Raw genomic sequence first — 26,371 nt, 5'->3', positions numbered from 1 at the left:
CCCCCCCCCCAACCTTCAACCACTCTCCCATTCCTTATTAAAGTTTCTGTCCTCAATGCTGCAAAATCTTTTTTATTTGTTTTTTGTTTTTAGTATCTGTGGTATGGTATCCGTCTTTTTGAGTGTTCAGTCATCTGGCCATGATGAAAGCTAGCATATGTTTACGTAAAACCTTTGAAAGGTGAACCAATAATTTCGTGCGTGAAAATCTTTTTTTCAATCTAGTTATGGAGTATGTTGGTGGAATGTGTTCATCAAATCAATGCTGACTGACAAATTGTTTCAAAAAAAAAATTGAGTGAGCGCTAAATTCCAAAGCAACAAATTTGGCGAACATTTTAAGTTGGGCAACTCAGCAAAATATTTTAAATTGCTGCTGTCAAAATTGGCTCTCCTCCATTTCGCAACAAAGAAAGAAAAGTTTACAAAATTGGTGCCCGTTGTATTAAATCCCCCCCACCCACCCCAACTTAAAGGTACAAGTAAAAACTAATTAGCAAATTAATTTGGAGCCAACAACTTGCCCTTTCGCTAATATTGATGCCATCAATGAAAATCATTTAGATTTTTAATTTGTTCCAGCTAAAATGAATACCCCCCCCTAAAAAAAATACACCAAGCAACCAACGGAATAATCGAAGGCATAATCGATTCTAAAAATATTCATTGGTGAGAGAGCCCTTCTTGTAAAGATGACTTTTTTTTGGGAGGGGGGGGGGGTAAAACGCTTATTCATCGCCATAGAGGACAAGCGCTGGCCCCAAACTATGACGTTTGTGATCATGTTGCCAAGAGGTAAGAATCAGTTGGAGATTCAGCGTCCCTTTTCCCTTAAAGACCCTTTATTTAGTTTGTCGCCTTTTCTTCCACTCACCGTCTTTCTCATTGCCTTCCTTCCTCTATCTGGAACTGCTGGGAGGGTGCGCAAGCGCTGGGTGGCAGTTCCTTATTGTGGAGAGCCTGAGTGTGTGTGCGTGTGTGTGCGTGTGTGTGTGTGTGTGTGTGTGCGTGTGTGTGTGTGTGTGTGTGTCAGTATGCTGTTTGGGGCTGATAAGGCCCAGGGAGAAGAGCCAGCGTGCCGACATATTCTTACCACCGTGGTTATCGGCCGTCGCAGCTGTGCCTGAGCTCGGCGACATCTGCTCCCTCACAGGAAGCCTATGCTGCAGCTCATAACGCCTCGCACTGACACACACACAGACACACACACACACACACACACACACACACACAGACACACACACACACACACACACACACACACGCACACACACGTGCGCGCACATGCACAGTTACAGGTAGGGCTCCTTGAAACAATGAGGTGTATTTACAGCTCATATTGACATATTTTTCAGTTTGTACGCGCCTGTGTGTGTTCGTGAGTGTGTGTGTGTGTGTGTGTGTGTGTGTGTGTGTGTGTGTGTGTGTGTGTGTGTGTGTGTGTGTGTGTGTGTGTATGTGCGTGTGTGTGCACATGTGAGATGACTGGATTGGAGCAGTGACACCGTAGTTCTCTTGGGTTTTTATCACTGAATTACAGAGGGGATGCTTATGACTAAGCCTAATTATAGAGGCCTTATCGGTGCAATGTTCACAAAGCTCATTACTGCCAAGAAATGGCAAGCGCTGCAGGTAATTCACGACACTGGGTATTAGTCCTCTCTCTGGCTTATGGTTTCGACATATTCGGTCTCGATCAAATTTGGACTTTTCATATCTGGATCTTCTTGCGCCCATCACGTCTTGAAATATTGGCTGGTTTTAGTGCAGGCCGTCCTTTTTTTTACTTCAAGACACGACTTAGATTCTTCAGGAATCAATTATTATGACTTGATTTGATCTCTCTTGCCTCCTTTGCTGGAAGCAATTATTATGTGTTTCTTTTTTTACAAAATGTACATGTTACATCCATCCTCTCTACTACTTTGTGGGTACATACAGCGTTGCGACCTGAAGAGTGTTGCCACGGTTAGCTTGAAAAAGTAGCGGACATACATTGTTTAGTGCTTGATTTGTAAAACTAACTAATTTGGATTACAGGTTACTTAAAGTGTTACTTTCAGCCGACGCCAACAACCCCGCTTCATGAAAACTGCTTTTGTCCGCACTTTATTGGAACTTTAACAATATTGTTTGTGGATATTCACAGTCTCTGTCGTTCGCAACGTTGAGTTTGGCTGAATTGGGCGAAAAGAAATATTTCGGGACGGAGATGTGCCACTGTTAATATTGTCACATGACATATACCGATACTGATACCGTGACATTTTAATATTCCGATATCGTGATATCGCCATCATCTTTACATCCTTGTCATGACGGGTGCGTTTTTACCTCTTTCATTTCATTCTTTGGAAATTATAAATTTTGTTTGAATGGTGTCCTTAATCAGACTACTAAATTAGAACGTGTTACATTAGCAGTGACTCAAAACGGCAGCCATTCCTGAGGAACGTCTTACGAAGTAATATCATTTTACCTGAATGACTTACTTGATGCGAAACCCCACAACTGACTTATTTTTTTCTCCCACCACACAAGACATCCGTAGATTTTCTAATAAGGATGTAACGACAACCGCATTATCGTGATATTGTGCGATTTAAAAAAAAAATATTGACATATCCCCCAAAATATCGCGATAATTATCGTATCGTGAGGTTCATATCGCGACAATATCGTGTCGTGACGTATGGATGTCGTTCCATCCCTATTTTCGACACCGCATCCATCCTCAGGCGGATGACGGGTGAGCGGCAGCCTTTCCCAGCTGACAGGATTTTAAGACAAACAACCACACGCTCACATGAGCAACTTCGGACAGTTGAAAGTCTTTCGCGAACTTGATAACAACGATGACAATCATGCATATGCCGTTGAGAACAAAATGTTATTTGGAATTCTGTGGGCTTGTAAGACTTATGTGAAAGCTCTGAGAGACATTTATGTACTTTTTTTTTCGAAAATAAGGTCACATTCTCAAATAAGCTGCTCAAGTTCATCGTTCAAACCTACGGGAGTTCATTTCATGCTAACGTTTGCTGCTCCTCCAGCTAACACAAATAACAGAACCCCTAACAAGAGCCATAAACGTCACATTGCCCTTTGAGTATGCGGCGTGAAATCAACACAAGCCGTCCCCCATTGATCATTCTCACTTCATGAGCAGATCTGACAGCAGGCAGACCCTCCATCACTCATCGCGGCGACGCATCGTCTACCCGGCCATAAAAGACGCGCTTCCTACCTTCGCCAGATCTGAGTTGGACACTCGGGGCCAGCTTTGAATTGAGGCCTCTGTGCCGGTGGATGTCTTTGGTCCTCAGCTCTCTGTGGCTGACCAGCGTCACGGTGGGGATGAGTGCCAGGGTTCCACCTTTTGGGTTCACCTTCTTCTTGTACTCCCGATGGACCTCAGTAGACATTTTCCCAACGGTTTTTTAGCCTCACCGCTTGATATTGTAATCGTCAACTTGTCTGCCGGCCGTTCTGTGCACTTTGGCAGTTTAGAAAGAAGGGAACTCCTTGTCCGGTTTCAAATAGGGAAGACAAACTCACTGAAGCGAAAACAAGAAGGCACTCGATAAAGCCTTTGGATTTATAGCGCCGTTGGGGCGAACGTGTTTTTCACAATGAGAAAGTTTGGCAAGCATCTTCTCATAAATGTCCATCTTTCTACAGAACAAGCCGCTAAATTATACCTTGCCGGGGCCATGAGATGCCATGTTCCAAAACGAGGAGAAACAAAATTGCATCGTCTTCATCCTTTCATGTCTTTGCCAATTTGGATTTCAGCGGTCTTATTCCTGGTTTCCCCTTTGATATTTTTTCTTTCAACGTATCCGTAAGATGTTAGCTTTGATGTCGGAGACCCGTCCGTTTTCAACCCAAAGTCTCTTCGGGATGAACTTAGAGCGTTTGGCACACGTTCCCTCAATGTCCTGCTCAGTTCCTCGGGTTCCTTGCCAGACGTGTGCGTCTGTGTGAGTGTCAGCAGCAGGTCAGATAGTGTCACGGCTCTATCGAAGGGGCCGTGCTCTCGTGCGAACCCTCCTCCTGCCCTGCCTGACTGTTCCGCGCAAATGAGAAGTGTGCATTAGTGTGTCACGGTGAGCGTGTTGCGGTGCCTCAACCCCCCCGGGGAGGTCAGGCAGCGAGGCCGGCTTCGGTGATCGTAGCAGACAGCGGCGAGCGGCAGGACCTGAACCTCCATCTGGGCTTCCTCTGCAGCAACCAGCTGTGACTGCGGCCAGCAGCAAACACACACACACACACACATGCACACACACATGCACACACACTTTTTTTTCCCTGTTGCCCTCCTTCTGCAGCCTCGTTTGCGCCGGTGCACCGTTTCTACACCTGCGATGATAGCTTTTGTCAGACGTGCATCGTGTATCATTTTTCAACACATTTCAGAGCTCAGTCAAGTGCCGAAGAAAAGATAAAACAAATGAGTACATTGTGTTAACTCCGCATCCATTTGGTGTCCTCCCAAAACATTAGTCCTCCAAACAAGGCTTTCTGGGCCAGCCTTTCCAAATTGGTAGAGCGGCTAGTTTCATGCAAACAGAATGTAAATATAAAACGGGACGCAATTATTAAGAATGGTGCCTTTATTTAATCAGCGTGTCAAAAGGAATTGAACACCTGAGACTCAGTGTCCACCCCGTGTTGGATGCAGGTGCCATGCATCGAATCGTCTAAATGTGCCAAGCAGCAATGGACATGTGGAAGTGTACCTTGGCCTTGACAGTGTACCACTTTGGCAATTTACGTCTGAAAGTTAAAAAAAAAAAAATTGCTGCCGTGAAAGCGGCTGTGGTATAATGTGAAAGCTCAGTTACCCCGGAGCTATCGGTCTTAGAACCTCTGACCTCATAGGACTCATTAGACCCTGAGCTCTGCAGTGACACACACACGCACACGCACACACACACACACACACACACACACACACACACACACACACACACTGCAGGAAGCTTCTGTTGGAGCTAGTTGTGTGCTGATGAGAGAAGTGAGAGAGGATGTGAGCACATGATGTGCCAAATGCCTGCTTGAACCAGATGGTCATCAGCAGAGAGGAAGTGAAAGAAAAGTGCTGTGTGGGGAGAGAGCGAGAGAACGAGAGAGAAAGAGGGCAAGAGAGAGAGAGAGAGAGAGAGAGAGAGAGAGAGAGAGAGAGAGAGAGAGAGAGAGAGAGAGAGAGAACTATTCTCAGACATACGGTACATGTGGGATTTCCCACAGTTACTACTGCGTGCAATTATAGTGGTAGTCCACTTTAAGTCAATCAATAATTGACTAACAGATGCCAAATCAAAATCCAAGCTCGCTGGATCTAACTTACAAGCCAACCTTCATGTGGTATCGCTTGTCCTCATAAGGGGTCGCGTGTAAACTGCGGCTTTTCGCAGGGCAACGACCATTCACAATTCACACTCACTCCTATAAACATGGTTCTGGAACTATTTTTGTCGTCAGGCGCCCGCGCGCTAGGCGTAAAAATCTTCGTTTCGCGTGTTTTGGAATTTGGTAGACCTTGCAACGCCTCAATTGGCATTCTGGCATATTCAATTTCACACCCCCGGCACGCCTGACAATTTGGTGCCCAAAAGTAGGATCGATTTTAGACCAGTCAAAAAAAAGCAGGTCTAAGTTGTGGTGCAGGCGATTTTCACCAAAAGGCAGACAAGTGTGGTGCATATCATTGCATTTGATTAATAAATATGCCAACGGCGTGAGACAATCCCTCTGAATCATTGTATAAATCACTTTACTGAATAAATCATTATCATGATCATCTTAAAAATATTTTGAGCAGCACCCTCCCCTGACTGTGCGGCACAAATATGGGTGGTGTTCAGGGGTGGAAGGTGGTCTCCCAAGTGCCCATCCACAGGTGTCAACATTTTATCAACTCCCAGAGGAGATCTTCTTGCAATTCCTTTTGAATGTACTTTGTAATTTTGCCTTTTATGAACCTCGACACCCTGATCCAAACCAATTTTTCTAGGTGTCACCTATTATAGGAGCCTTTGCCCTTTTGCGTCATTCCCCTTCCCCAGATGTTGGCAGGTTTAAAATGAGGTTTGGGTGGGGAGAGAGATAATAATTGTGCCATAATCACTGGCAGACAGCTCTGACTCTGGCAGGTGCTATCAGAGCAGCGACCCAGTGGTGCCTTCTCTCCTCAGATAAGGTCAGGGGGGAGCGGGGCAGGGGGGTGGCAGGATGGAGAACGAGTGGAGGGAGGAGCAAAGGAGCAAAGGAGGGAGAATAGGCCGGGGGGGGGGGGCAAAGCGTGCATTACAGACGAGCGGCTCGCCTCGCCTTATCTCCCCCCGGCGGCTGCTGCGAGCGGCTTCCAGATGCGACGCGCAGAAGCGGCAGTCTCACAACGATCCTTCTATCAGCGCCGCGCAGACACCCATTGCCAAACACCAACCCAGCAAGAGGACTCGCCATTTAGCTCCTTCACAACTCCATTGCTGAGGAGATGCCAAAGAAGCGGACACTTTTGTTTTGGTACACCCAACTTGGTTGATGTTAAAAATCCAATGCACTGTTGCTGTTTGTAGCGGAGTTCAAATGATATGACTCAAATGGTGTCGGGGTCCGTAACATGGGGCCGTGCACGAATCGGTGGTGACCTGAAATGAGATGCGAAATGGCCATTAAAAAATGAATGCCAAATAAGAATTTGCGTATTTGAGTGGATTTAAATCTTTACCAAAAGTGAAAAAAAACACCTTGGGTTCTGCTGTTGGCCAGTGTACAGGCAGGGATCCTAGAGGTTAAGGTAAGTTTTTTTAAACTAACAAGGAAAAACCTGGGGTGGCCCAGTGGTCCAGTGGTTAGCACATCACAGTGCAGAGGTACCGGGTTCAATTCCAGCTCCGGCCTCCCTGTGTGGAGTTTGCATGATCTCCCCGGGCCTTTGTGTGGGTTTTCTCCGGGTACTCCAGTTTCCTCCACATTCCAAAACCTGCATGGCAGGCTGATTGGACACTCAAAATTGGATGGTTGTTCGTCTCTGTGTGCCTGCGATATGCTTGCAACTGGTTCAGGGTGTTCCCTGCCGACTGCCCGAGGACAGCTGGAATAGGCTCCAGCACCCACAGCGACATTTGTGAGGATAAGTGGATTGGAAAATGGATGGATGGATGGAAAGACCTTCCGTAGGTTGATGAGGCTGCGCTTGTGCGCCGCTGTACACTCTAATGTGTTGTTAAAAAAGTGAATATGAGGCTAAGGAAAGCACTTTGGACAACATATGGTGTAGATCAGGTCCTTGAGAACCAAGGACTGGACTTGGGCACCTCTGGTATGGATAAAGCACGATATAAGTGCACTCCATTTCCCATTAAGATCACATTGGATTTTTCATTTTTTGTACCAGAACATCTTTTTTTTTCGCCAAAAATACAATTTGTAACCCCAGAGTTTGTTCGGGATTCGCTAGTTAAATGCTAAACGTATAGCGAAGGTGGATTTTGTTGCGAGTCCGAGCTCTCCCTTTTCCACAAAGGTCAAAGGCAAACGTTCTTCCAGCTGGGTGGTTTTGGTCAAGCATCTCACGCTGTAAAGCGTGAGAAACAAAGAGGCCCGAGCGGCTGGAGCTTGGCAGTGAGAAGCGGCCATATGGCGAAGCGTCTTGAGACATTCATGCTGACTAACTGGGTGACTTTTCAACTCTGCAACCGTTGGCTGAGCCTCTTAGCTCAAAGCTACAGTCGAGTGTGGAGCAGCTTGACATCCATCCATTTTCTCCCACTTTTTCTTCTCACAGGTGAGGTGGAACTAATATAATCTGGTTATTACAATGCTTTATTAGTGCACATTGTTTTAAGATGTTCCCCCACATTTTTTTTGCATGTGCCTGTGTTTTTCCTCATTAAATCAAGAATTCATTAAAAAAAAAAGTCCCAAAGCATCTAAATTATAGTCATAAAAAGTTGAATGAAAACACAGTCTCATTTGTCAAGGTGAAACAAAATCAGCTTCATTATGAAAGAAATAAAATACTATGTGGGAGGTTGTTTTGAATCATTCTTCTGCATGCAAGGATGTCCAAGCGGGTATCATAACTGTAAAAAGTCGCTAAACTAATAAACAGCATATGAGCATCTTTGTAGCGAAAACAAGGCAAACAAGTCAGAGAGGACTTGTTCACCTTTCTCTCTCTCTCTCTCTCTCTCTCTCTCTCTCTCTCTCTCTGTGTGTTGCTCTCTCTGGTGTTTTTAGAATACGCACCTGTTTGGCACAGACTGCTTCAGAAAACCTCCAGATCCTAACAGAACTCTAAAAGTTAAACCGTCCCCATCTGTCGCAGCGGAGCCGCACACAGATGCACAGTGAACGCCTCCTCTTTCTTATCCTTTCTCACAGCAGACTTGGCACTCATTCAACGACTGTCAACGCACACCTGCTAAATTAAGCCTGTTCTCAGACTTAAACACATGCAGACACAGAGGCAGGTTCAGGAAGGAATACACTGTGTTGACACACATGCTCACACACACACGGATGAAGACAATACGATGCACTTGATAGGATTTACTCTTCATCTAATCGATTGTGAGTAACTTGTTCTTATCGGAATTTAGCGGGCAAACTTCAAAAAAGGTAGTGGTTGCAGTAAGCCACACTTTGTGGGTTTCCCTTCAAGTCCCAAGGCACCGTGACCAAAATTAAGAACACTCGGTCAAGTTGAGTCACCACGAAATGTCAAACAAATCGTGTCGGGTCGTTACTTGGTTTCAGGAAAACTAAAGTCAAGTCATACAAACTCGCCTTGCCGTTATTTGTACATGAGCCACATTGCGCTCAGGATGCTATCTGGACTTACGTTACTTAGCTATTGCCTCTCGATTAAGTCTGTTTGCATTAGTTATGTGTCGACTGTGGCTCCTACCTGTACATGTCGACGCGTTGCCAACCGCGCGACGCCCTGACTTTTCACAAAGACGAACACAAAGCGGCTCTGTATATAGATCAGTGAACCTTAATTGGAGCTGTCAGCCCCTGCTCCCGCTCAGCCTCTCATCCATTTCAACGCAGAGACAATAACAACGTTAGGTAGTTCAATAGCTCATATTCCTACGTGGCGATAATATCTCCGAGCCGCCTCTTCTCCGTGCAAATCAATGGAGTGAGGTGGCCTTTGCCTTCATTTTTCATCTTTCATATTGACTTCTGTTCTCCTCGGAGTGCACTGTCAGTCCAATTACGGAGAATTTAATTGATTTTTCCTCACGCGCAGGGTTAGATTGGATCGGTTTATGCAAAGCAGATCAAACAGAAGTAATCCCCGGACGCGTCGCTATGTGTAAAATACAGCTCTAATGAGCAGAGGCATCCTGACACTTTCACTTTCTCCATATCGGCCTATCATCCTTCTTATTAGCAATGCAAAAATGTTCATAAGTGCACGTGAGTGCACCCCCCCAAAAAAAAATAAAATCTAATTTTAAAAACAGCACAGGACTTATTAGCAATGCAAAAATGTTCATAAGTGCACGTAAGTGCACCCCCCCCCCAAAAAAAAGAAAATCTAATTTTAAAAACAGCACAGGTAATCTGCTGAAAAACAAAGGAAGTCTTGACTTATTTTATTTTCATTTTGAAACGTGCGACTGTACCGCAAGCAAAAATACGTTGATTGATGGCTCCAAACACGGAAGAAGAAGAAGCTTTCTTATTGAGTGATTAATGAAAAGATTGACCGTGCTCTCGGTAGGAGCCACAGTCGAAAGGGAGCATCGATGTTTTTAACCTGCGGTGCTCCTAAATTCCTTTGGGATTACCAACCCGACTGCTTTGATCTTTGATGTGTTTTACGAATTTCGGAAACACAAGACCATGCAAAATATTCTGCACCTCTTCCATCCCCCTGGAAATCCGAACGAATGATACATTTACTCCGGATGTAAGTGGCGAATCTTAAGGAGGGAATCCAGCAGGTTTTGCAGAAACGACCACTTGGGAGCATTTGCAAGGCCGATAGTTTGAGAAAGGAAAACAACAAGAATCGTAAAAATAACCATAAGAGATGCGAGAATGCAATCTGAGCACGAGCGAGTCGCTCACTGAGAAACATTGGTTGGATCGTCGGTCGCTCCCCGCTGAAGCAATAAATATTCCAACCTTTTAAAAAGGAAAGCCTACAATTATATTTATTTTTAGCCTGGAAAAAAAAAGAATTACAAATGCAATTGTCATTCCTGCAGAATTTTAATGAGCGCAAAAATTACTGCCAACAAGACGCCTTGGACTGACAGGTGAGCTAAATGTCTATCATGAAGATTGAAACTGGATACAAAAAGTGAAAATAGTCATTTTAAGATTAAAAAAAAAAAATCTAATGAAAGCCTGCCAACAGTAGAGTGAGACATGTTTTCTGCACGCTTGCTTCATCTGTCCTGTATTTATCGTATATGTTATTCAGGTTGAACCCACTGCTGACAGATGTGCTCTAATCAGCAGACAGATGGACTGACCGACTATCAAAAGGTAGGCAGATGATCACATAGTTAGATGACGCTTTGAAAAGGCACTTTAGCTAATTTTGTAGACACACCTGCTTATATCCGAGTTGTGTGTTGAGTCGTTACAGGGTCATTTTTACGATCAGGTTGTAGCGATGAACAAATCATTCCAGTGCCAGCCATTTCCTGACCCTTATTTATCTGACCGTGTGAAAATTGTTTTTAAATATACATAAAGACGTGCCTGGGATTGAATGCCTGAATTCTTAAAAAATATATATATATGAAAAAGAAAATGTCCTTGGGGTTGAATGTGTTGAAGAACGGTTAGTATTACGTACAGTATACTGGATGACACCAAGTGGTGTCATCATCAGAATTCAGCAACACAAGTAAATTACCATCCGTCCATTTTTTTCAGACCTCGTTTTAGGCTAATCCGTGACACTTTGAACCATCACCTTTTTGCGGTGGACAGGTTCGTCTGTCCCAATGTTCGTCAGAAGTAAAATAGCCAGGAGGATTCATGTACTGGACAGGCTGCTCGTTCCCTACATGACTGATGTCAATGTTTGGGAAGATCAGAATTCTGCATTGGTCTGTTGTTGTGAAAAATGGAAATAAGCCTTACCAGTCGATAAACAGTACGTTCCTACCCTCGCCGAGGATTTGGTTAGGATGCCTCTTTCTGGGTGTTCCCAGCACAGCCCACCAGAAGGAGGCACCGAGGAAGGCCCAGGACAGGCTGGAGACACTCCGTCTCCTGCCTGGCCTGGGAAAGGCCTCAGGATCGAGCTGGAAGAGCGGAATGAAGCAACTGGGGAGGCAGAAGTCTGGGCCCGCGAGCCCCTCGAACCCAGCTAGGTGGAAGAAAATGAATGGATGGATGGTCGTGGGTGAACTGGAGCCGAGCCAAGCTGACTTTGGACGAGAGGGGGAGTCCACATGGTTGTCCGGCAATCACGGGGCACTTGCAGATCAACAACCATTCACTCTGGCATTCACACCTAAGGACAATCAAGAGTCTTTACTGAACTTATACGTTCATTTCTTTGGAATGTGGGAGGAAGCCAGAGCACTTGAAATGCACTCAAGAAAGGCAAAAGTTCTACACAGCAAGTCCAAAGCGCAGATTTGAACCTGCAGCCTCAAAACTGTGAGGCAGATGTGCTCAACACTGCTCCACTGCGATGCGAATTCATTTGATTTATTCAATATCACCATCTTAGTTTCTAATTCTGTGAAACACAAAATGCAATGTCGCTCAGAGGAGCGCAGACCTCTGCCAAGGTCAAACAGTCAAACAATGCTCAAAACGTTTCTGATGTTTTAATTGGAAAATCATCTTGAGGACAAAGAGATCTAACAGCCGCAATGAGCAAAAAAAAAAAAAAAACACCCAAAACCCACAATCAAACCGCACTTGTATTCAAATCTGATAACAATTTTGTCTGGTGTCTTGTGTCCTTGATGGACAGAGACTGGTGTATATTTCAAATTTCAAGTTGTTATGAATACCCGTACGGAGTTTTGACTTGTCTGAGATTGAGTGCCAGTGTTATATTTACATTTTAATTGCTCGGCTCCTGACAAGAAATCCCTCTTGTCATGATATTGGAGCTCAGAAAAGCAAAAGAACGCATGGTCCAATGTCAACATGCCCACCACCGGTCCCCACACCCCCACCACCTCTTACCATCCTCTCCTGCCTGTCAGCTTATCAGGACCCTGGCAGACACTGTGATCGGAGTAACCAAGCGCTGCCTTGTATGTTTGTTTGCTTCTTATCCCACCTCGTGGCGTGGCATGCGGCACACAGCGCCCCAAGCCCCTTAGCATACCCTGCATGGACGGCAGAGATAAAACAAACTAAAAAAAAAAAAAATCGGCACTAAAGATGAGCCGTCAGAGAAGACGTAGACATCACCGGAGGAATCTGCGCGCCCTTCCCTCAGGAGAGGAGATCAGTACCGCAGACTCTTGAATGTCGGACTGGAAAGTTTAGTCAGCCGGCTATGTGACTGATATTCTTTCCTCAGGTGTGTCACCTCATTGTCTTGGAGCTGTTCCTTTTCTGAGTTACTCGTACTTGCCCGCAGGTAATGATGCAGTAAAAGTCTGATGGAAACAGCTGCCCAGTAAGATAGTTGGAGGATGGATGGTCTTTTGGGTATGCAACACATCTGGTGCCTTCTGGCAGACAATTACAGATTTTTTTTTTTTTTGGTCAACTTATTTTCTAATTCCTTTTCAATGATCCTGTCTGTATCCCATAACAGGTGTCCGTAAACTGTTTCTGATTGTAACGGTGAACCCCTGAGGAGATCCCGTCGACTGGTTGGGGGCTCTTTCAAAATGGAAATGATGTAAATGAGTCAACAAAACGTCTCTGCACCCATTCATACATTTGCTAGCTCTTAAAGGGGTGACGGGTGAGTTGGAGGCTGTCCTGGCTGGGAAGGCAGCTTTATTTTTATTGCGCATTGCGTACACAAGGTAACTGTCTAACATGCTTGACATAGTTACAAAACAACATTGAAAAGCAAAAGAATCAAAACCAGAAGAATTTTTGACATTTAAAAGCAAAGTAGGGAAATAACAGTTTACCGATATTTACTAAAAGAACATTTAGCGTAAGAACGTTCCAATAGAAATGCTTTAAAAGACATTGATCACAAATATGAGAGGAAAAAAAATGGCATATTCCATATTTGTGCAGCATAACAGCTAAATGCCGATGCACCATGTTTGCTTTGAACTCTGAGAGGCAAAGAACACCCTGGACAGGTCCTCAGCCTATCACAGGGGAACCCACGCAGACAAACACCATTTATTTACTTTCACACCAATGGAAAATGTTGTCTGAACTTAACCTCACATGTCCTGTATGTTTTTGGAATGCGCGTGGAACCTGCAAAACCCATCCATGCCCTGCTAGAATTTGTCATAATTCCACCCAAACATAAACGTCTTTAAAAAAACTAAATCAATAAAAATGTAAATCACGTTGTGGATTTTGATGAAATGATGAATGATTGAAACTGAATGAATGCATGTGCTGCTATGGAGTAAAACTATTTTCAAACTCACATCAGCCAAAATTCCAACAAGCGGGGTGCCGTCGCACCGCACATGATGGTTTTGCTTAATCAACCGATATTAGGCTTGTGTTGCTATCATGTGGCGTCTTCTTCAAGCTGAATATTCCAGAAGTCATTGAACTGACTATTTTCAGTTGACCAGTCAAGAGACTGTTACCCCTTTTGTACCGAAATTGTACCGAATCATCATCTGGCACACACGTTTTGGTCACGGGGTTATGGTAGCTGCGACAGAAATACACTAGAAGAAATTGTGTTTACTCAGTTTTATTTGTCAAGTGATTGCACTCCAGATGTTTTTTATGTCGATGTATTGTCAATTAAAAAAAAAAAAAAAAGCTCTGCATCCAGATGATATTACGTGCCCTCACTTACCGAAATAAAATTGAGTAAACAGACAGCAGCCGGCAGTTGATTTTGCTTGCGTCGATTTTTTGAATTTTTTTTTTTTTTTTTTACTACAAAAAAAAATTTAATGTTTCCCCCTTTTGTTTTTTTTTTTTTTTTTTTTTTTTTTTTTGGATAGCTTCCATTTTCTACAGCGCTTCTCCTTATCCGTTTTACGCTGGTGATCACATGACCAAACAAGTTAGTAGACGTCCACCAGATACGAGTCGCAGGTCAGCTGGTGCTCATCCCAGCTGACTTTGACAGCGTGGTGTGATACCCTCTGCGCAGGTTACCAATAAATTGCAACTTTTCGGCTACCAAGCATTAATTTTGTGTGCGTTTGTGTGTGTGTGTGTGTCTGTGTGTTGGTGTGTGTGTTTTCTTGTCTGCTTGCCAGAAAAAAAAAAGCTGAACTTTTTATGATTGTCGTAATTAGATCACGCTTGTCTTTGCGCTTCGCTAAGGCTTTTTGAAGCTTCTGAGAGGAGGTGCTTTATGTTTTCTCTCCGGAGTCCCGGAGGCAGGGGCAAGATGACAACAGGAACCCAGATCTGTCAGCTGATCCTTTTACGGGATGGAAAGTTTTTGAATTTCATTTACACTTATCAAGTCTTCATACAAAACTCTAGATTATCCTAAAAAGTATGTGTGGTTCCCCCCACCCCCATTTGTTACAGCTACAGGGTTGGAATGATCATCGGTAATACTGGACAAAATGCGCCAATTGGCCATTACCGTCAAGTACGAACTCCCCGGTGAAATAGTTTCACCTTTGGAGGTCAAAATGACTGACGAGGACATTTCCGATGCCGTTCACTGTGTCAAGCTATCCACCGGCAGAAAAGAAGTCATTCGCTTGGTGTTTGCTGACTTTTGAGCAGCGAAAGCCGTGCCCGGAACGGTGAAGGTCAGAGTCAGGTGCAGGACAAAAGAGACAATTCAAAGTGACAAATGGGCAGAGAGAACGAGATAGCGATTGTCAAGAGAAGAGAGGGAAACAGAAAGAGGGAGCGATGAGAGACAGCACAGTGCCCGGCGGTGGCGGCGAAAGAGGAGGAGGAGGAGGCAGTGAGTAAATAGTCAGCGGCTCTAATAGGAATATCAAGCCAGTGAAAGGTAAACAGGCTTCTCCAGGCAGATACAAAGGGAATGCGGTGGCTTTGAGAGCGCTGGAGTGCCGGCACGCTGCTGTGGCACAATGATAATAGCCCCGGGCCTGCCTGCATCCCCGAGATAAGGCAGAGCACTGGCATGTGTCGCCCCTGATCCCAATTTCACAGTCAATATTCATCCAGCTCGACAAACAAGCACCATTTAAGATAAAAAATAAATATAGAGTCCTTCTGCTATTACCTCCTGTTTATAAATCTGCACACAGCGCCCGCTGCCTTTTAAACAGTAGCAGACACACAGCCCTGCTTAGCCAACCGTCCTTTTACTGTCTCACAACCCCTTCATTCCAGGCACTTCACTCCTCCTCCCAATCCTCTCATCCTCATCTTCGCCATCTTCCCGCACATCTGGGGATTTGCATTGCTTTGTTTTTAGTCCTCCGACTGCTGCAGGGGTGTGTGTGTGTGTGTGTGTGTGTGTGTGTGTGTGTGTGTGTGTGTGTGTGTGTGTGTGTGTGTGTGTGTGTGTGTGTGTGTGTGTCTTTATACGTCTTCTCATGAGGCCATGCGGGTTTTGCATGCGTGCCAGATGGTCATTGAGATAGAAGGATGGGTATTTTAGATATCCTGATGACTGTGCTCGTTTTGATTGATGCAGACTCTATATGTGTGTGTCTAGCTAAACCTTTGCCCCAACGTGTGGTGTCAAGTCGGAGCATTTTCATCCTGTATTATGTTCCCCTGACACGAGTCGATGTGCTCGTTCATCAGACACTTGTCAATACATTGCAAGGTAAACAATACACACAGACAAATGCTATGCTCCGCACTTAACTATTGACCAAGCGCACGTTACCAATTGACTGCAATGCCAAACGGTGTGCCCATGTCGAGGACTTGGCATTCACTTGGTGTCAAGCTTCAAATTCTTTTTTCAAAAGTTGAAGTAAAAAAAAAAAAAAAAAACGAATTTATCTTATCCCGCATGAAGTTTGCCTCTGAAATAAGATTACACTCTGGATTTAACAACTTACTATCTTGTATTGCAGGCCTTAAGCTGCATACGCCAGGCGGGCTGCGCTTTGATCACCATCTGCGACATTCCCAAAGAGAAATAAATCAAGATCTAAGCACAGCTGGATCACTTGTTTTATTTCTTTAGCTGGGGTGCTCTCAGAGTAGCTACCCAAATTAGTTTTCGGACTTTTGCACCATGCTGTACAGCAAAGAACAGCCTGCAGGGTGTTGAACCTAAAGCCTGATAGGAGGCAGAACTGACATTTTGGTCACATCATCGCAGCAGACTCGGCCCACTTGTACTTTTGTCAGGTCAATGTAAGAGTATTGCATCCATTGATTATTAGCATGTGGACTATAATTATTCTTATTAGTGCTCACCATTGAGCACTAATCGTCAATTCACCTCAACTTTATTGATATTGCACTTTAAAACAACCATCGCTGCATACAAAGTGCCGTACGTGGAGTAAAAATCAGTCATACAATAACAAAGACAGTGAAAAGAGTCAAATTAAAAACACAAATTAAAAATGAACCAATTAGTGAATCAATCAATCAATCAATCAATCAATCAATCAATCAATCAATCAATCAATCAGTTAATTAATTATTCAATCAATTTATCATGTAATTAATGCTAACACAAATACATCAGACATCATAAAACAGTAGAACAATGCAGAGTTGAAAGCCAAATAATGAAAATATGTCTCAAGCTGAGTTTTAAAAGTGGACAGCGAGGAGGCTAGGCTAACGTTCATGGTAGGCTATTCCAAAGGGAGGGAGCACCAACGGAAAAGGCTCAATCCCCTCTGAGGCTCCGCTTAGTCCTCTGTACCTCCAGCAGCATTGGGTTCGCAGACCTGAGGCACCAAGAAGGGGGCGGTGGAGCACCGAGAAGTAAGGTGGGGCGAAACTATTTAAAGATTTGGAAACAAACAAACAAAAAAAAAAGTATCTTAAAACAACTCTGAGTTGCACAGGGAGCCAGTGAAGGGAGGCCACAATTGGAGTTAGGTGCTCCCTCTTGTAAGCAACAGTTCAGAGGCGAGCAGCAGTATTCTGGACCAGCTGGAGACGCTCGATGGAGGACTGGCTGACTCCATTATAAAGTGCTTTACAGTAACCCAGCCGAGATATGCGGGTCCTTCACCAACCACAGCACACAAGGTGACTTCAGTCATCCCTTTGGCCTTCTCCTGTCCTTCCTTTTTCTCTCCGGCTACGAACTTGTCCACGAATGACCAACTGGCCGTATCCCTTTAAATCTGGCCCGGGCCGGGCCTCTGTCTCCGCGAGATTACTGCACACTCTCCGAGGCTCCACAGATGGGAGAGACAAGCTGCCAGCTGGCACAGGGACACCCACTATCCCCACTGGAAAATGGCCAACAGTCCTGGCTCTGTGGTCTCTGCTCTGACCATTCACACTCCTGATCGTTCCTTGTCCAACATTCTGCTCTCGCACTTCTCACATTCGCTCCATTTGGCCATTTTTTTTTCCCCTGCTCTTTCTCACTCCTCGAGGTGATCAACATATTTTCGCTGAAGAAAGCAAGGTCCCAATGTATTGTTATGATTATTTTTACTACTGCTATGAAAACAGACTGTTTGCCACAGCAATCTCAGAGATGAGGAATCGCACGGAATGACTCTACCCAGGCCCTGACATTGACTCTTTGACAGTCACGAGACAATTTTTATTTTATTTTATTTTTTTTGTGCCAGTGACTTGGTAATAGCATTAGCGCTGGCAATAAAATTCCCAATGTTATTACACAATTATCATTTACAAAGTACTGGGGAGTAGGTGAGCTTAGGAGAAGCATGTTGCGATATCGCAAAACTGGATTCTGAGGTTCCACATGAAGCTATGTGACGAATTTATCGACAGTTACCATGACTGTTCATTCGTTCGTATGAGCAGTCACGTATCCCCCAAGAAGAGAACCGAGGTGAAGAGGGAAATAAATTTTAAAAAAAAAAAACGATGACTCCTCAATCGTCGCGTGATCTTGACTCCTTCAACTCAGTGGTCAGTGTTTCTGATTTCCTCAACAGCTAACCGGTTAACCTTGGGCTTTGTACTTCAGGAGATCAGAGAAAATTCGCCTCGCTTGTGGTCGATAAATAATTAGATTATAGCCTCGGCTTCAAATGGATTCTAACATTTACACTATATCTTTATGAACTGCACAGGGCAGTCGGGGTATAACGATGAACATAGTTTCGTAGGTCAAAATTCACCGTGAACCCACGCTGAGAACAGCCTGATAAGGCTTAGATCTTGTGAGGCCGCCCTGATATTAACACTTAAAAGAAGGCCACGTCAAGACTACAATATTATTCTTGCAGATTTTGTTTTTGTTTTATTTTTATCTGTCACCTTGCATTCCGGGACGTTTTCAACACGGTGTAATACATCTTTGATGTCCGTGAGTGGAACGGTGAAGAACGCTGGTGACTAATGAGGACAACGGTGCGATATAAAAATGCGTTGCCCATCTTTATGTATAACTGTGTCCTGCTTACGTGCACCGAGCATCACAGAACGGCTTTAGGTTGGCTTCACGTCGATGTGCGGAAACTTTCCTGCCCGGCCTTCTGCTAGACCACCTGCTGGGCACTGCCATGATTGCACAGTGAGATTGCTGTGCTAGATTACCGTGACCCCTCCAGATGGATGAACACGGGCAACCACACGACGCTAACACCTGGCAGTCCTGCAAATTTAAACATATTCGGGTATATGGGAGAGAATATTATTGAGTACACATTGTGCAAAAAGACATGCATTTCAGATCAGATATACTTTCAAATACTCAATCGTCTTTCCAGGCATGGTCGCTTCTCAGTGTGGGTAACTTATATTTTTTTTATCCATGAGCGGTTCTTTAGGTGGAGCCTAAAAAAAAAAAAAAAATCACAGATGCACCTCATTATGTCAATGGTAAGTGCTTGTTCTTAAGAATACAGCACGATCATGAGAAAATGCACCTGCAACGTCTAATTGAAGCTTGAAGCCAATGATGAAATAGCTTTTCGCGATCAAAATAAGTGACATGACGCAGAAACAAAAGAAAATGACTTTTCTGCAGCTGGTAAAAACAAACCGCAGCAGATCTGATAAAAGATGAACAGTCCTGGGATTGAAATCGCAGCACTGGGAAGATAAAATAAATTGATGAGGTGAAGAAATGTCCGGCAAATGGAATGTGGAGTCAGCGGCACTGCCGCATGCATGCGAAGATTGGGCCGTAGCTTTAAGATAACTCAAAGTTTCATACCATGAAAGGTTGCAACTGTTTTAAGATAGTAACTGCTTTAGCTTTAGCTGCTTTATATCGATGTGAAAAGTCACAAAATGGTGAATTTAAACTGCATTAAGATACACGAGCACAATCCAGAGTTCAAGCTGCGATGCATCAGAAAGGCCAGAGCCCAGATTCGAACCAGCAACCTCAGAACTGCGAGGTGGTGTTTCAAGTACTCGACCACCATTAGTACCGATCATCAGTGTGATCATGAATCCCGCTCTTGTATTTGATCTTATCAAATTGAGCTGGTGCAGTGACCCAAGAACGAAAGTTGTTTTTGGTGACTTCAAGCTATTATTTCATTTCTGTGCTATTACGAACTGAACCGGGAGGCCCGGAGCAGGAGACATTCAAATATTCTAATGAAACACACATCAACCCCCCACCCTATTCAGAATGAAGTGAAGAGGAAGAGTGTAACAGAGGAAGGAGTAAACTGACATGACACGCATCACTTTGCATCACATTTGATGGGCTGTCATGAAGGTTCACATCTCTTTATTCCAGACTGTGGACGTCACATGATATCAGGAAAACTGAGAAGGTAACTTAAGGCGCAATCCCTTTTCTCCCCTATCGTCTAGCCCTTCAACCAATACGCCACCCCCCCTCCTCCATCCAACACCCTCATGCCCCCCCCACCCCCCTTCCCATGTCCCTCCACTGCGTCTCCTCTCCTGTCATGTTTGCAGGAGCGAGAGCTGTGGAGGGTGGCACTCTGATGGCGTGAAGCCAGATGGCAGCCACAAGGCAGGCGACGTGGCACCGAGAAATGAAGTGCGCACACGCCCGCACACAATCGCCCGCTCGTGCTTTTGCTCCTTAATGAAGGTCTATGAATTATTCATCACACACACACACACACACACACACACACACACACACACACACACACACACACACACACACACACACACACACACACATACGCTGCCTCTCGCAGGGCACATACACAACTCCTGTCAGCAACAGAAGGCTCGGCGACTTCTCACTATTTTATTATCATTTCTCCAGGCATTTTCCTTGGTTGTAAAGGAATACCAGGTGGTGCTCTACCCCTCCTCCCGAACCATCAACCCCTCCTCCTACCTCCATCCCATTTCCTTTTCGCACCCTGTCTGACTGAGTCGTTGCCATCTCCTTCGAACTTCCCACTGACTCTTCTTCCTAGAACCGACGTCCCTTCTGTATACCTGCGAGAAGAGAGATCCAAAAGCACTCTGGCGAAATGGATGTTGGAGGACAGCCATGAGAAAGGTGACATTCCAAGGTGAATACTTTAGAAGGGAATTCCAGGACTGGGCCGCCTTCTTCAGACCTGACATCCTTGAAGGATATCTATTGTTGACTCATCTACAGTATTTGTCGTATGGTTGACAGCTACAACCACTTGTGTCATATGCCTACTTTAGACGTTGTGGGTAAAGTCTTTGCTGCGCCATGACCTGCTCTATTCAACCTGATGTCCATCACTCCGCACCAAGAATTACATTTAACAGTTCGACTCAGTTGGGATCCTTGGGCACAACTCGCCAGTCCGATCGCATTCAAAGTGCGCCCCATCCACTGCGTCCTCAGAGTTGAGCGGTGTAAAGTGACTGTCACATATATGATGGGTGGAAAGATGAAAAGCTGCCCTTGCTGTCAAAGAGGTTCAAGGTAACAAAAGACATGTGAAGGGGAAGGAGGGTGGGTTTGGTGTTACCGCGGGGGTGGCTCTCAAGGGAGGGATAAGGATAAGTGAGTATGATAAAGTGTTCGTGTATGGGAGGAATGATGGATGGTAAAAAAAAAAAAAAAAAAAACAGGGAAGAGGGTGGAGAGCGAAAGAGCTGCGGAGTGATGGGAGGAAAGGGACAGGTTCCGCTCCTCTGCTAAAGGTCACCAGCCTCCCCAGTGGGGTTGAGTGGTATTTGAACCTCACAACCGTGGTGGTGCGAATGTATAGGCTGCCATTTTTAGTGTGTGTGTGTGTGTGTGTGTGTGTGTGTGTGTGTGTGTGTGTGTGTGTGTGTGTGTGTGTGTTTGGCAGCAGACACACAACTTTAGAGTGCACCCTTTAAGCGCCCACAACTGAGAGGGTACTGCAAACTGTGTACACTGTCCGTCCATCACAACATCAGGACCACATGTTCACACAAATAAGAAGAGAGAGAGAGAAATCCCAAACTATTATAGCCCCGCTTAGAACACAAATGGCACAGAAAGGGTAATGATAAATTATATGATGACCGTAAAGGCTCTCTCTCTTTCTGCCTGTCAACATGACGTGATAAGAAAGCACGCGGTGTGATTTTTGAGCAAGATGGTGTCAGGGAAGAGCTGCTGCTTTATTTCTGTCAAAGTGAGTGTGACTAATTTCAAGAGACGTCAAGACGGCGGCTAATGTGAGCAAGCATACGGTGTGTGCGTGTGTGTGCGTGTGTGTGTGTGTGTGTGTGTGTGTGTGTGTGTGTGTGTGTGTGTGTGTGTGTGTAAGGACGTGTGAAGCTGCAGGAGACACTCCAAATGACGTTAAAGTCCAGAGTGATGTTGATGGAGCGAGACAAGGAGGGAGTGCAGAGGAGGCCACGGTCCTTATCACCTGGACCTCGCTCCTGTGCACACGACTCACCAGTGGAGACTCGTTCTCTTCCCCCGTCAGTCAATAGATCGTTGGTGTGATTGGTTACAATTGAATCCTCAAGAGGAGAGTGGCGCTGCGTGCAAAACCTCCGTGACACGCTCGTCTCACCAAGCCACCTCACATCACCATCGGGCCATCGATGCCTCCGCGCATCGGACGGAGATCTTTCATTCAAATTCGCGACCCCTTCACTTGCTATGAATGAAGTCGACCGACATAGCGTATTTAGAAGCCTCTTATGAAACACTTGTATTCATTTCGCGGTATTGTGATTTGTCAAAGTCTGTTTGAAGACTCTCTCGTAGATTTTTTTTTTTGTACAGTCTATGTTGTATCGCATGTAAAATTAAGACTAAAAGGGCGTGGTGGTTCAACACACTCTCACAAAAATGTGGGATATTACATAAAAATGTCCATTTTGGTCCAGTGGTTGTTCAACAGCATCATGACATTAAAATAAATACATTAAATAAAAACAAATGTGGGTCAAAGTTAGTCTGTAACAGGTGAGTAGCATTTTTGTGTGACATGCAACAAGGTTACACTTTCAGACAAATCCAAGATGAGAGTTTAGGCTGTGTTGTTGTCGTCATTTTTATAGGTATTGTCAAGTCTGGGACTTCACTTTTTTTCTTCTCGTCCATGTTGTACGAGAAGCACATAGTTTGCATTTAAATGTTATGATCTCATACCGTTACCCAAAAATCACTAATCTGTCTTTTTTTGTATTAGAATCGCTACTGGAACTGTGGGTGTAGTCTAAAAGTTCATTTCCTCAACAGAATGTGAGCTCGGCCTCACGCAGGCTGCGAAATGTCGAATTTAGCATAGGGGGCACCGGGGCCAAAACAAAACAGGTTTGAAATTTACCAGCCTTATTCAGAATGGGATCAAAGTCGTTTCCATCCAACATGCGGTCTCTTGGTTGGCTTAAAGCTTTGCTGGTTGTACGGCTAACGACCCTGTAAGGGGTCGAGGCCTTCTTCCCTGTCTGTCCTAAATGGCAACATAATTGCAGGGCTGCTGCTTGCGAGCCCCTGCGGCGTGGAGATGAAAGCTTGACTGGCTCAATCATGACCCCTTGATCCTGCCTCTCATTGTGTCCTTTTTCATGAGCTTTCTGTCTTTCTTCTCCTCCCTGTCGCCTCTTAACTCGGCTCCGTCACTCACTCGTCGCGTTGTCCCGCTCCCCAAACCAAGGCCGTGAAACACGCCCAACGACTGCGGACATACAAGCACATTTGCTTTGTCATTACTGAAAAAGAAATGGAAGGAGCAGGGCTAATTATGATCTTATCTTGTCTTCTCCTTGTCATTTTGATTGGGGTGAGTCGTGGTATTTTACAGACGCGCGACACAAGGAGCTGCGCCTGGCAACTGTGCCAGGAACAGGTTCGATATTACGAATGTCAGCTCTAACCGTTCTTCGAGCAGATCGAGAAGAAAAAAAAAATCACTCTCAACACACCCCACACCTCATGTTTATCACTTCGGACAATCTTTCAGAGACGTCGGATAATTGAGACTCTTCTGGATGCTCAAATTGGCTGGATTATTTATACTGCGTACAGCCCGCTTGAGATAAAGACAAGTCAGGCAACATTATGGCATTGCTCGACAGACAGTCCGTATCCAATGATGTGCATTATGTCACAAAGAAATACACGGTTCTCATTTGAAGATGCTCAGAACCAGATGAATGAACAGATGCATCAAAAGACACATATGAAGCTTTGTGAGATTATTTTCTCTCTCTGGCAGTCGCTGCCATCACTTTGCCTTCATGTTGTGCTTTTCACTTCAAAGTTCCTTGGGTTTTCAAAGAAATTAATATTCATGTGTGCAGCTTGGCTTTACAGCAGCTGTTGACATAATTGCAGAGGGGGAAAAAAGTGTGAAATTAATTTTAAATCTAATGTAAATTATAGTGATTGGCAGAGCTGCGCTAATCGTCGTGTACAAAGAAAATATGCTCGCCTCGAGCTTGTTCATGTGCAAGCAGAGCTGCACTGATAAACGGAGCATCGTTAAAAAAAAAAAAAACGAATATGGTTAGTTGCAGGTCTAAGTATGGGAAGCTTTTGAGAGCCTCGCTGAATAAATTGTTCAGGAAATGTCATCTGATCATCAAGTCACAAAAGGACAAACGGGGGCTCCTTCATGTTTTTAGTAAACACAAGATACAAACGTTCACTGGGGACAAAGACAATCCTAGTGTGTATATGACCAATGTAGCAGCCTTAGCTAGCGTTGGCTTGTTTACAGTCGTATTTCTAACTTAGTTTTGCTAGTGCGGCTATTTTGTTGTGGCTGAATAGCATTCTCGACGGCCCGTGCACCCTATCCATCTCAAGTCCACGAAAAAAAAAACATTAAAAAAGAAAATGCAGCGCGTGACTTACAACACAGGAAGTTGTTAGCGGTTAGCAGTCACCTGCCGCTAGCGATCAGAGAAAAGAATAGAGTAGCCAAGATGATGGATATTTTTTTTTGTTCCCATTCAAAGCTTGTTTGTTTGATCTGCAATTCAAAGATGACATTGATAAAAAAAAAATAAATAAAAAAAAAAATTAAAAAAAAAGGGAATCTGCAATATTATGTTTAAAATGGTACACGCGAGCTATGATGAAGCTACGCGCTATGCACTTGAAAGTACATCCCTGCCTCTCTGTGTCAGGTCTCCCACGAGCTAGGCAGCGATTTCCTTTTTTTCAAACCCTCCCTGTGTTGTATCTGGTTTATTCTTCCTGTTTCGTTCATGTTACCGTTGGTTCCGGTGCGTACTGGTGCGCGTGTGCGTATGCACGCACTGGTCAACCGCGGGAGATTGGCTGCTTGAAAACCAAATCTTGGGTCAAAAAAGCTTTGGCACCCTTGCTCTAAAGTCTATGTCAACTCCATTCCAGATTCTCGTTGACTCGCCTAATACCCTTGGTGTTAAGTGTCTGTTTGTTTGAGATACGCTGTGCATATATCAAGGGAAGGAAGAGGAATGAGGGATAAGACAGGGAAGAGCTCTTTTCCTTCCTTGATGTGAGTGCGTGTGTATTTGGTAACGGAAAAATACGGTAAATCCTCTGAGAAGCTCCAGTACAGGTCGGTGACAGGCACCCAACCCTAAATTGTGAACTTTATGGCAATTGCTTGTTTGAATTCAACAGTGTCGAAAGAGACAATAGATGAAATGAAAAGGCACACCTATTGAGATAAACATACATATATGGTATACAGAGAGGCCTGTCACTCAGCGCATCACATCAGCATCCGGGCCATCGCTGTCTCCGCCCCAAATTAAAACAAAGAGGGCCAAAAGATATTTTCCAATTCGGCAGATGTGAGTCGTTTCATCTTGTGATTCAAATGAGTTCTGTGTTTTGTGTGAACAGATGTCCGTACCCCGCCTCCTTTATCAACATTAGCTGATTGGGTTTTAACATGCAGCTTGCCGTGCCTCTGCCTCACAGGTACTAACGCACTAATCTGCCTCTGCACAGCTGTGCAGCCCGGTGGAGGAGGGCGGAGTGGAGAAAGTAAGAGAGCGGCGGTAGAACGCACGGGGAAGGGCTGCGAGGGATGGAGAAAACGATGAGGGTGGGGGGTGGGGTGAGGAAAGAGAGCGAGAGGGAGGGTGAGATGGTGAGTGGCCCGGAGACAGGATGCAGATGAGACACGGAGACAATTGGAGGAAAACAGATGCCAACAGAGAGAAGAAAACATACAATGGAAAGAGTGAGGCAAACAAAGGAGAAAAGTGCGAAAAGTAAAATGAGATACTCGAGGTGGGCACAATGCTCTTCGAAAATGTGCCACGCAACGTTTACAAGAAGTGAAAACGGACAAGGGCTCGCTTCTTCCCTTGCACCTGAAACAGCTTTCAACAAGACTTTGCGGAGATGTGACGAAGCTTGCCGTCAAATTTTTCATGGGAGATCCAACATTGATATTGACCAGTCGGTCACACCGAAGCATTACTTTACGGAACGTTGTCGTGATGGAGCAGAGGGGCCTTCCCAATACTATTCCCACAAAGGTGGAAGCATACAATGGCCTTGTATCTTTCCAACTCGTGATGAACTACAGCAGGGAGTGCCACCCCATCACTGGTGCAATAATGAGGAATTATTTACTAAAAATAATGCATGTCAGCGACAGAAAGTGACAGGCAGAACAATTAAATATCTTCCACTATATCCGTTTATCAATCAGTATTTAAATATGTATGTGCTGTTGGTGTGGGTTCTTTTTTGAAGGGGGTTTGGGTGATATGTCATGAAATGTTTCTTCCTTCCTTCCTGTCCATGTCACAGAGTAAA

The 26,371-nt window shown here is 44.7% G+C and overlaps 1 protein-coding gene across 1 annotated transcript in view; it reads right to left on the bottom strand.

The window, feature by feature from the left end:
• cbfa2t3 (CBFA2/RUNX1 partner transcriptional co-repressor 3) overlaps nt 1-4,839 on the bottom strand; it is a 55,494-nt gene extending 50,655 nt beyond the window's left edge. The window contains exon 1 of the mRNA XM_019876383.1: nt 3,248-4,839. Within this exon, the coding sequence (XP_019731942.1) occupies nt 3,248-3,425 (178 nt within the window). The 5' untranslated portion in view covers nt 3,426-4,839. The remainder of the gene's footprint in view (nt 1-3,247) is intronic.
• Between the last annotated feature and the right edge of the window lie 21,532 nt (nt 4,840-26,371).

The sequence above is a fragment of the Hippocampus comes genome, unplaced genomic scaffold (assembly GCF_001891065.2).
Source record: "Hippocampus comes isolate QL1 unplaced genomic scaffold, H_comes_QL1_v1.1 scaffold150, whole genome shotgun sequence".
NCBI classification, from domain to species: domain Eukaryota; kingdom Metazoa; phylum Chordata; class Actinopteri; order Syngnathiformes; family Syngnathidae; genus Hippocampus; species Hippocampus comes.
The sequence above is the reverse complement of the archived record's forward strand: the minus strand, read 5'-3'. Positions and strand labels throughout refer to the sequence as shown.